At 45.3% G+C, this 12,561-nt stretch overlaps 1 protein-coding gene across 1 annotated transcript in view; it reads left to right on the plus strand.

The window, feature by feature from the left end:
* LEKR1 (leucine, glutamate and lysine rich 1) overlaps positions 1-10,506 on the plus strand; it is a gene marked incomplete at both ends in the record, with an annotated part of 166,823 nt that extends 156,317 nt beyond the window's left edge. The window contains 2 exons of the mRNA XM_080915557.1: positions 620-919; positions 10,099-10,506. Coding sequence (XP_080771683.1) covers positions 620-919; positions 10,099-10,506 — 708 coding nt within the window. The remainder of the gene's footprint in view (positions 1-619; positions 920-10,098) is intronic.
* Between the last annotated feature and the right edge of the window lie 2,055 nt (positions 10,507-12,561).

The following is a 12,561-nucleotide window of genomic DNA, read 5'->3' on the forward strand; positions in this document are numbered from 1 at the left end:
GATATAAAGTTGACCTGAGAGATATGGGGGGCTCTTTTTAAACATTTCCTGGCACCCCGCTGTCACTACATGTAGAACAAAATGTCTGTGATAACAAGATGTGGGGGAAACCTGAGTTACTATCTGGGGCACATCTCTGCATATAGAGCTAGTGTCTGGGATACATCTCTCCATATAGAGCTAGTGTCTGGGGCACATCTCTCCATATAGAGCTAGTGTCTGGGGCACATCTCTCCATATATAAGAAAGAAAAGTATGTCCAGGCAAAGTTGGTGTTCTGATGTGAGTGGAACACAACTGTGGTCTTCTCTCATGTCTCCAGAACTCAGTCAGGCACCTGGAGACCTCCCATCTGTGTGTGGGAACTTGAGTTACTTTTGGCAGCTAGATTCAGCCACGGAGATTTAAATATTTCCAAGGGTGCCTGAGTAGTTAACAGGATACCATTTTAGGAAAAAGGAAATAAAACTCTTGTGTTGACTTAATAAGAATATCTGAAGGCCTGTATATGTCATGGGATGAAAGCGCACTTGTTTATTAGAAGAAACTTAACACCAGCAAGAGCTTTCTGGTCCCTGGAAGCGGTTGTCTGTATACTAACAAGAGATTTCTCTCACAGATAGCTGACCTGATTGCAGACGCTACAAAAGACCTGAGGCTGGAAGTGGCCTCTCTCCAAGAAAAACTCCATGAATCCCAAGTGCGATACATGGAGGAGTCTGAGTCAAAGGAAAAAGAAATTGAAGACCTGAAAAACCTGGTTGCAGAATTCGAGTGTCGTTTGAAGGAGGACACTGGCCGTGACGATTCCGTTTCCGAAGAGTTGAAGAAGGAAATGAAACAGAAGACAGATGAACTGGAAAGAGTGAGGCTGGCCCAGACCCAGCTGCTGCAGCAGTTCAGCCAGTCACAGGAAGAGGTAGGGAGCAGACAACCCCCGGGGAGGAGCATGGCCGTTAACAAGCGGACAGACAGACAGACACAAATGTGACAGGCGTCTGGAGGCCAAGGAGAGAGTCACAGCCTGTCCCTTGGCTTCTTTAGGGCAGTCCTCTTCTTCTAAAGTATCATTTATTCTTTGAAAATCTCACACATATCTACCGTGCATCTCCGTTAGTCACGTGCATACACACCCCTTCCCTTCTTCAACTTGTGAATCCCCCTCACGTCCTCTTCCCAACCTGGTGTTGGGTGTTTTGTTTACTAACACTCTGGTTAGTGCTGCCTATGTGTGTCTTGAGTGTGCAGCCATCTGCGATGGGCCACACCCCTAAAGAAAACCTGACTGCCTTTCCCCTAGCAGCCCTCAGCTGTCAGCTCTCGCCCCTCCCCCTCCACGCTGTGGAGCTCTTGATTGGCAGCTTCAGCCTCCACAGAGTTCAGAAATACACAATGCACTTGGAGAAAACCCAGCCCTATTTCTTAGACGTTTTCTGTTCCTTCTTCCCATGAACCACATGTTGCTTACATTTAATATATATATATAATATATATATTATATAGAAATATATAATATATATATATATATATATATATATATAAAGATAAATGAACGGTTTTGAATGTTAGTGAGAAATGGGAATTCCGTTGACCTTACTGGCACGTTAACAAAGAAGCAAATGGAAACTGCTAGCAATAACATCGTTTGTTAATAATAAACACCATTTTCTTGCTATATTTAAATTGCCAACCAAAACTGAGAGCTTGTATCATGATAAAAGTAAAGACGGGACGGATAGAGCACTAAATAAGAACTTTCTGTGCAGCCTTACTTACCTGTTACAGCGAAGGAACTGTCACTCAAGCCTGGAGACTAACACACACTCACACAACCAGAGGCAAGACTCAAATTTGCATCTCCAGGGGACAAAGAGTCCTATTCCAGGAAGACTTTTTTATTCTAAACTTCAGGGCAACCTCGGGTTTAGCCGACAGTATCCCTCAGTCAAGATCACTCACTTTTACTCTAAAAGTGAGCAAAACAAGCTAACACAACGCAGTAAACCCAGTGCAGCTTGGGCTGGGGACGAGGGCCCCAGAGGCCACCCCTTATCCCAGGGAGGACAGCAGCTCAGGCCAGGCAGGAGAGGCACAGGAGCACACGGGACAACCCAGGAAGGAGGGACTGTTGACTCGCTCCTCCCACGGAAACACCGGGAGAAAGGAGAGAGGCCAATCACTGGACTAGCATGTCTGAAGCCCAGGGGTGGCGATGTAAAACTCAGTAAGCAGTGACACAGCAGACGACAAGTAGAAAGTGGACAGGGTCAACTTTTATCATATATGTGGGTGTTGAGCACTGCGCTAGATACATGGTGGTATAATTATCAAAAAATGGTAACTACCTTCTGCGAAATGTTAAAGAAATGACCTAAACAGAAGTTACTCACATGAAAACCCTAGACTGAAGGGTAGAGAAACCCTATATTACAAGCCTATAATTTAACACTACTTGGTAAGTTACCCCCAAAGACAGAAACGTCAAACGATAATAGTTTATAGTCTCATTTCTGTTCTGAAAGATTTACTTACTTATATTTATGTGTGCATATGTGTCTGTGTGAGTGTATGTTTTTAGGTGCTGATACACACAACTGTGCTCGCCAGGGGAGGTCAGAGGAAGGTGTCAGGGGTCCTTGTCTGTCACTCTTAGCCTGTTTGAGACAGAATGTCTTCATGAACCTGGGGCTCTCAGGGAGGTGTCCTCAGCCAAGCCAACAAGCTCCCCCCTCCTGTCTCTGTCACCCATAGAGATGGAGTTACAGGTGTGTGCAAGGCATCGTGCTTGTTGCCTGGGTGATAGGGTACAACCTCAGGTCCTCAGGATTGTACAAAAAGCATGCTGAACCACTGAGACATCTCTCCAGCCCCTCAGTATCTCATTTCTGTGGACAAGGAAGCTGTTAGGGTTTAGCTGACTGGGTGTGGTACAGCAGCTTTTATGAGGTTGGTGTGAGGGTGGTCAAGAGGCAGTGGTCTCAGCTGGAGGCTCAGCCGCAATAGGCTGGTCTTCTAGCTAACTAGTATGACCAAAGCTATATTAACAGGTTGGTATTTCATGGACTATTAATAGCAAACCTGTGGCTGTTGGCCATAACATCCCTCAATTCTGTGCCACACGGGCCTCTTCATAAAAGATCTCACATTGTCTGCTGGCTTCCCTTGGAACCAGTAAAGAAAGGGTGCCAAGACAGAAGCCACCGTCCTGAGGTAACCCAGAAGTGACAACTCGTGGATTTCTTTGTATTCTATCCATTACAAATGAGCCAGTAAGTCTAACCCACATGCATGGTAAGCAAGTACCAAAGATGTGACTATCAGAAAAGTGGTCGTGGGCCATCAAAAGCCTCTATATTGTTACTTTTTCTATGGTTTGTTATCTATTGCTATAATTAAACTTCATGATCACAACAATAAAAGAATAAGTTTAGTTGACTTATTATACTTCTGGAGGACCAGCACTTATGGTGCTGGAGCAAGAGCACGGAGACGGTGTGGCAGAAGTCGTCTGCAACCCCACCTAGATGTTTAAACTAATAGCTTTGCTCTGTTCCCTGACTAACTCATATCCTAATTACCCCCCCCCCCCTTTTTAAATTCTATGTCCTGCCACATGGTTGATTACCTGGTCCTTAGTTTCATGACAGTCTTCTTCTGTGTCAGGGGCGAATCTCCACTCTGACTCAATCCCAGAATCCCCCTCCCTCTGTCTGATGTCCCACCTTCTAATCCTGCCAATCAGCCTTTTATTGACAACCTTTGATTTATTCCATTCGGTACAAGAGATTATCTCTATAAGATGGGTGGAGCAGCAGCTGAAGGCTCAGATCTTGATTCACAAACAAGAGGTAGAAAGAAACATTGGAAATGACACAAGTCTTTTGAAGCCTCAAAGCCTGTCCCCAGTGACACATCTCCTCCAGGGCCACACCTCCTAATCCTTCTCAAACGATTCTACCAACTAGAAACCAAGTATTCAAACATGAGTCTACACTACATCTTTTGACCACTCCCTCTGGCAGTGATGTTCGCAAGACTAAAAATGAAGAGTAAATTATTTATACCCAAGGAGAGCTCAGTTCACTCAGCTCCTAGTTGTGAAAGGTAGTAAGTCAGATTTCATTTAAAAAAGTATGGACTCTGGGCCTGGAGAAGTCCATGGCTCACGTCAGAAGCCGAGGTTGTTCTTCTAGACCTGGATCAATTCACAGCATTTTAATGACAGCTCACAACTCCTGTAACTCCAGTCCCAGCAGATCTGATGCCTCTTTTTACCTCTGAGGACTCCTGCACACATGTAGTGCGCAGGCATACACTAAAAAAACAAAATAAAATATGAATTTCTAAAATATAAAAAGTTAATAGGTTAGTATGAAAACAGTCATGGCTCAGTACTAGAAGGGAGAAACTGTTGTTCATAAGGTGAAGCTAATGAAAGTATTCAACAGGACACTTTCATGGGAGACAAGTAGACTAGGCTTTTCATCAGAGGTTACCAAAATATCACCTCAAATTAAATAATGAGACCTGAAATGTAAGTAAATATCTAAGGCTATTTCTCTGGTAAACATGGCAAAGTACAGAATATGCTTATAAAACAGGAAATGAGCCAATGAAAGTAGTAGAGTTTATGAGCAGAAAGAATGTGAACTGTAAATAAAGTCATATAAAACGAAAAGTTCTGTGTGTTTTTCATCATGTTCTTCAGAAACTTTAAGTTCCCCGGATTCTGGAGAATTGGAGGCTGTAATTACTTGGAGGAAAAAAAAAAAACCTCCATTAGAATAAAGATAAGTTTGTGCTCTCCTAAGGAGGCTGATGAAGGTCAGGGAGTCCTGTGCTCACTGAAGAGGCTAGAGAGGGAGTGGAATTTGTTTTCAGCTGTAGGAAAGGGTCAGGAGGAAGCTGCGGCCTCTGACAGGCAAGCTGGGCCTTCTTCAGGTGGGGACTGGGAAGTGACATAGTACAATGTAAGGAAGGAGAGAGAGGAGGCGAAAGAGTAACTCATGGGGCAGGGATGAAAAACAGAAGTAGTGGAAATGTAAATTTAAACAAGACTCCAGAAAGTTCTTACTGGGAAAAAGACACACACTAAAAAACTGGAACATCGAAAACAAAAACAACAGCAGGAAGTTAGTGTTAGCAAGTGGCACGTTTTCATTGCATCCAAATTAGAGTGAGACTGGCCCCTCCCTCGTGTGATTCCCACGTGGGTTCTTTTAAGACGGTGATGGTCTTGGGATCTAGAGGAAGAATGTAATTTGTTTAAAGTGGATCCAAAAGAGAGCAGAGAACTCAATGTTTCTCCGTAGAAGGCCATAGAAAAAAGAGGAAGAGGGGCAGAGATTTCAAATTCTGTATTTCTTGTAACCCATCTAGTGGTAGTTTAAAAAGTTAAAAAATAGAAAACTCGTGTTTACACATGGAGAACAGATTGCGGTGTTTGTCTCTACCTCACCACACTGCCACAAAATACAAAGTGAAGCCGAGTGCCCATGGTTGGTGAGGGGATCCCCCAAAAGAGACCTGGTTGCTTGTTACCTTAGAGAGGCTCAGAAAGGGGAGACACAAAGCGCCTCTGAAGCCGGGATCAAAGAGTAGAGCCCAAAATAGGATGGATTGAGGGCAAAGGGAGCAAATGGGTTTTCGGGGACACATAGTGTCCAGGTGTCACCACCTTGGAAAGAGACCTGATGTGTTCTCTCCAGCAGAATGAGAAAGACGCTGTGTATGGAAGTCCATCAGAGCAAAGAATAGAACATGAGCTTCAGGGAGCAAGTGGGAGACAGCCAGTCCTTGTCACTAACTCCTTTCCCACAGTCCAGACCACCGAGAAGCTAGAAGAGGCCATGTATGTTGGCCACTGGGGTGTATCCATGTCCAGCCTACCAGCCAATAAACACACGTGTGCACACACGCACACGCACACCCGTGTGTCATCTGGAAACCCATTCTTTAATCATAAACAGCCAAAGACCATGTAATATTTTAGAACTGTCTCTAATGTGAAGGACAACAACCAGAAACAAACGAATACGTAATTAGTCACCAAATGTGTTGACTTGTAGTGTTTCCTTTTTAGAGCATTCAAATGTCAAAATTGTGGCTGAAGGCTTGTCAGTGTGCATTTGTGTCAACACACCTGTTCTTACTGTTAGGTTGCTTTGCCCCGAGTCCTGTGTTTGCTTGTGCTTAGGAATCAATAAAAGAAAGAACAAGTGGAAGCTGTGTGCTGCAGACTTGGAGAACATGTCTCCAAACTGTTAGCACAGTGGTGACCCGGAGGGAGTCGGACGAACTGAGTAGGAATCTTCTGTGACCTTCTAAAATATTGGGGTCATGGGTGATCTTAAACCTTTCGATCTAAAACTGCTTTCAAATATGAAATCTGCTTCAAAAGAGCACTTATGTAGGAAACGTTGATGAAACTTGGTAGTGATGGATTTATGTAAACCTGCCCAGTGGAGTTTTATGAATACACAGCATTTGCAAGCACAAATGGCTTATGTTCAAAGGGCTTTGCTTCATCTGGGAGTATGCATTTACTTCCAATGCGTGTGTCACTGATACAGACAAGGCGGCATGTTCCTGTCTGGTACTTCTGTGTCGGAGAATAAGAAGCCTGAGTCTGGTCAGTAAGTTATCAAACAAGCGATTCTCAACCCTGAGACGTAACATTACAGCACTGGTTTCTCTTCCAAAGAGTAAAGCCGTTAAGGATCATGCTAAGGCCTGGCTGGCTGACAGCGGGGCAGGGGAGCTGAGAGCCCAAGAATTTGGCCACAGAGCATGTGCAGATGTGGGCCCAGCAAGGGCATCTCTGCTGTAAAGAAGGAAGGAGAAGTCAGGACAGTGACACATTGGGAAAACAATATATGGAGACATTGCTTTGTTACAGTTAATTAACGGTGACGAGATGTTAAAATTGGACTGTTGATTTAGAAGAGGAAATCCTAAATAATGTATATTTTAGGCTCTTCTCCCTCATCTTGAAAAACTGGCTCTGGAGACCATTGTTCTGATGCTTGCTGTTATTTCTATGACTTTTTTTCTGAGAAGCTTACAATGGCTGCTGTTATTGTTTTTGCAAGCATGAGTATATCATTTCAACACTTCTGCCTGCATTCATCTGGTTTCCAAAATTGTATTTAGTTTCTCATTCCTAGTTTACCAAAAAGCCATTTCCACTATCTTTCTGCAGTGCTGGCTGACTGGCCTGCGTCCTGCCATGCCAAATACAGCTGACTGGGAAGCGTCACAGCCAGGATTCTCACCTCGGGCCACCGGCAAAGCCTTTCCTTGCTTCTTCTTGGTGCTTGCAACTGAAAATACTCAGATGTTTCTAAGGGTGAAAATGGAAACAGCTGTAAACCAGTCACTCTCACCTTTCAAAAGTAGAGAATTGGCCACTTTTAATATTAGAAAGTTTAACTCCACGGTGAGCTAATTTACATTTTCATTTTTTTACCCACCGACTCAGTGGGAGTGTAATTAGCATTTAATTATTTTAAGTCCAGCTGAAGCAGCCTTCTGTCAGAGACAGGCAGCGCTCAGCACCAATGCCTGGGCTTCAGGACCAGAGCAGTAACTCCCTTCCCTAGGCCTCTAACCGGGACAGAACCTCCTGGACGAAAACTCTGAGTCGCCGCGATTGTTCCCCCCCCCCCCCCCCCCGTGCCCCTTGCCCCACCCTGCGATGTCTTTCACAAAGCTGGCCCGGGGAGCTCCTTCTCCTGCCAGTGTGACTGTGCCAGTGCCCTGCTTGAACAGTCGTCTCACGATCCAGCAATAACACACTGCCAAAGTTCCCCTTTGACTCGCTCACTTCCTCCGACCTCAGCGCTGGTCTCTTCTCCTGTGTCTGGAAGCTGAGTCTTCCGGCAGCCATGTTCCATCCTGGATGTGTCTCTCTTGCTGCCCCTGGGCTTGGGAGCCCCACTTTGCCTTCTTTGTCTGGTGCCTGCCTGCCATTTCATTTTGACTTTCAGGTCTGTTGCAATCCAGTAAAAATTACTTGACCATGTTCAGGTAGAATGCCCCTCAAGATCATTTTACCTCAGACACGTAGAGGACAGCAGCCTCTGGTCATTCAAACAGATTCTAGCTTACATAGTTTTTCATGTTGCTCAGTAAAAATACATATCAAAAGTCTGCCACTGCCAGATATAGTAACTCGTGTATGCCTTTAGTGCCAGTGTTTGGGAGAGAGGCAGGGAGGCGGTAGGAGTGATCTCTGAGTCTGAGGCCACCCTGGTCTAGAGTGAGCTAGTTTCAGGACAGCCAGAGCTGTCTCAAAACCAAACCAACCAAATAGACAAACAAACAAACAAAAATAGTATGCATACTCTAGCCCTCTTGCCTAATTTCTGCAAACTATACAACCTAGGCCACACAGGATAGGATGTCCCCTCATTGTGACGGCACCCTCTACTCCTCAAATAGCAGTTTCCTAGACTTTCCAGTGTTCTGTTTCCATATCTTACACTATAATTGAAGACATAATAACACTTAAACTATTTGTTGGACAAAACTGTGTTGAAGTATTAATTTAGGGGAAGACATAGTAAAGTCTGCAGAGAAAATGAGGATATTAGGACATCTACCCAAGAAATGAGTGTTTTGGCACAGGTGAAAGTCCCATCTGTGGGTCCCTCTTCAGTTCCGAGGCTCCTGCTTTGGGAAACACTAGAAAGAGAACTAATCCTTTGTTCTGAAAACGAAGAGTTTTGAAAGATGGGTGGCCTCGGGCCGAGACAGCGAACAGCCCTCTCGGGCCACTCACCTACCTTACTCTCGGCTGGACTGTAGCCAGGAGGAATTGAAATGTGCCAGCTGAGCTCGCTGGCTGTTCAGCCTTAGCTGACTGGAAAGCAGAGCCCGGAGCCTCTGCACCGTGCTCGGGCTGCACCAGCTGCTGAGGATGCCTTTCTCCTCCTCTACCTCCCCAGTCCCCTCGCCACTTGCCTGAAGCCATTTCCTAAAGACTAGCCTCTGTAAAGTAGTGCTTCCCTTTGAGGCTCAAATTCAAGTGCAGTGGGTTGATTAGATCTTATTTTTCTCTAATGAGCACCCCTGCCTTCCCCCATCTCTTGACTTTTCATATTGTACACCTGTCACTTCTGCATATCCGTGTGTGTGCTCATGCGTGCGTGTGTGTGCATGTGTGTGCATGTGTGTGTGTGTGTGTGTGTGTGTGTGAAAACTGACTCCTAGAAATTTTCTTAAGCTGGGGTACTTTATACTAATTAATTAAAAACAACTTAAATTTGATCAGTTCTACAGTTTGCCAGCTTATTGCATGTCTAGATAAATGATGTGTATACATACAGATAAATATAGATTTATATAGTACTGTACATATAAATAAATACTGTAAATAGAAATATAGTACAGTAGGCTCCTTTTTGAAAGAAAGGCCATGTTGATAGGGTTTAGAATTCTCGGGGGAAGTCAGATGGAAATGTCTTAGGTGTTTCTATCTCCTTGATGCCCTGGGCATGAATGTGTGCCTACAATGTGCATGAAGGACACATCTCACCAGGCACAGGGCGAGGAGGCAGCAGGGCCGCGCTGCTCTCAGCAAGTTACATAACCGAGCGTGGCTTCCGGCTCTTCCTGTGGTGACTATGTCGAGAGCAGTAAACGTGATGACCTTATCAACCAATTAGTTTTCCTTGATAGCAGCTTGATACTCCCCCACCCCTGACTTCCAGCAGTACTCAGGTAGAGCTGATGACAAATGCCGGTAGTTTCCAATTCTTCTAAAAATTAAAAACAAGCAGGAGCGAATAATAGATCAATAAAAAAAAAAAAAGACATGGGAACGGGGACCATGTGTGTATGCCGCGGAAATAAGGATGAGGACCTTCGACCCAGTCCCACCATACCTTCCTTGTATGGAACCTCACCTACACAGGGTTCGCATCCTTTCCTGCTTCTCGCTCTGTTTTTCATTTCTCTGCCTCGTGGGGTAGAGTATTAAAAAGACTGAGGATACAGCCTCTGCCCTGCAGCTCAGCTCTGATTTAAACTGTCAGTAACGCTCCGCTTACATAAACTGTTTAAAGCCAGGGGTGCTTTTTACTCGTCTCTTCGCAGAACACTTTTCTCCAGGAGACAGTGCGCAGAGAGTGTGAAGAACGCTTTGAACTGACAGAGGCTTTGAGTCAAGCCAAAGAACAGCTCCTGGAGCTCAAGAGGAGCGGGGCGAGCTTACCGCGCTCCCTCAGTAAGGGCGCCCTACCCTACCCTGCCTCTGTAGTCGGTAATCACCAGGAGCCAAGCAGCGTGAGACCGAAGAACTGTGGACGAGGCTCCAGCACGCCCAGCCTGCGCGGCCTGCCAAAGCCCACCGCTCCCCCAACCCCAGATAAGCTCAAGAAGGCCGGCAGCTCGGGACTGCCCGCCCTTTCCCAGGCGTATCCTCCCAGGGGCCGAGCAATTTCAGTGACCGAGGCCAGGCAGAGGCTGACAGCCATCCTTCGCAGGAGGCTGAGTCAGCAGTGATGGCCAGCTTCAGGGGGCTCCACCCTCGGTGCACACACCCTTTCTCTGCAAGGCAGAGACTCGCTGTAACCCGATGGGGGGGGGGGGTACAAACACATCTGTAGGTATATTTAACAAGGAATGTATAAAGCTAGGAGATGTGGAGCCACAGTTTTCAGAGGGCCTCGGAATTTGCAACAGTTAATGAAGTTGGTACTCTAGAGGTCTGATTTCTACGTTCACGTATATATTTCTGCTCTTCCAATCTGGCCCTTAGAGAACACAGGGAAAAGCTTCTTCTGGTCCTCCCTCACTTCCTGTCTTCCATCCTCCCCACTTCCTCTCCTTTTTCTACCACAGCAAGTAGATTACCAACGCAAAATAGATGACATTGGTTTTATGGCATTTTTTTCCCATTTGTTTATTGAACTAAATAGATGTAAGTATTCCAACTAGAAAAAGTCCTTGATTTCCAAAGTCCTTACTTCAAATATATGCAGAGCTAATAGTCACCATCAAATGCTCAGCGTACCTGGTCAGCTGGCTGCTTTGTAGACTGGATCAGAAGTAAAGATAGAAGACCTTCTTCAGTGAGGCTGGGACCTGCTGCAAAAGATGGTGATTCCCATTCAAGAGAAGTAGTTGGAATCTCTAATTGTAAATATCATTTTAGAAGATGGCATGACCATGAAAATATTCCCTGGTGGATATTTTCTGCCCTGAATACTTTTGGGTACACAGCTGAGTTCTACTGAACTTGCTCTCTCCAGCCATTGGGAGGAGAAGTGACACAAGGTCACTTAGTAAAAAGAACACTCGGCTAATTTGGATTCAAAATTGTTTACCCTTAAAAGTGTCTAATATGAAACAAGATTTGCTATTTAAAGCCACCAAGCTTCTGGCTCATCTAGCTGATCCTACCTCCGGCTCCCACTCATCTGTCTGTCTTTCCTCCATCTGATAGGACTGTGTGTGTCTTTATAATAGGGGGACATCTGATGTACCGTGGACATTAAACTTTCCTCTTCTCATACAGGAACACTAGCGCATTTAATTGTCTATTTGGCTGCAGTGTTGATGAGAGAAACCATTGGTACCGAGCAACCACTGCATAAAAGGGTAGCATCACTAAACACAGTCATGGTTATCTCCCATCTTTTTAATACTTTTTAATACATCTTTTTCAGACTGTCTTGACCTTAAAATAGTTTCACATCAGGTCCCTGGTTTCATCTTTGCGTTACGGATTAGAACGCTCTCTGCTGTTTACAGAGGGGGGCATTCTTCGCAATGGCCTCTCAAGAGACAGCACAACCACAGAAGGGTGGCTCGAGGACTGCCCTCGCCCTCTCAGAAGACGAGAAGCAGAGGAAAGCATGTCACCTAATCCCAGCCTGTCCAGCCTTAAAAGCTTCCCAAGGCTCCACCATGACTGTTGTCAACAGCACCCACACTGTAGTTAATCAACACTGTCTCCTCTCTAAGTGCACTCACTGGCTTTTCAAGCTTGAGATTGTATAGGAAGGAAAGTTGATTCAGGGAAGAGTAACTATAAAGTAACAGATGCCCTTTGCTAATTGTATTTTTCTAGAGAACTCTAGTGAAGCAGTGTTAATTGGTACCCCTTCCTTGATCTCATCTTGCACTGCGCTGCCGGAGCAGGGAGCACTGCACTGCCGGAGCAGGGAGCACTGCGCTGCCGGAGCAGGGAGCACTGCACTACATCTCCTGTCCTGAACGCTTGTTTGCACCTTGAATTATAAATGCCTGTGACATAAGGTGGCTGGTAGAGGCAGCAAAGACACAGAACCATCTTGGGCAACAATTTCTGCCACCAAGGTTCAACGTGCTATCTCATGGTTTTGCGATTTCAGCCCCCCCCCCACCTTGCGAGAGGCATACAATGAGTTTCTTTATTTTTACTTGGAATGCAGGTCAATAAGCTTTTCTAAAGTCGTAGAAGGACCACCATTGCGAAACAGTGTCTGTTAGTCTGTTGATAACTCTTACTTTACAGTGGATAACTCTAACTCAGGATGAAACCATTGTCACGAGGCTGTGTTATATTCTACAAAG

The sequence above is a fragment of the Micromys minutus genome, assembly GCF_963924665.1.
Source record: "Micromys minutus genome assembly, chromosome: 4".
NCBI lineage: Eukaryota > Metazoa > Chordata > Mammalia > Rodentia > Muridae > Micromys > Micromys minutus.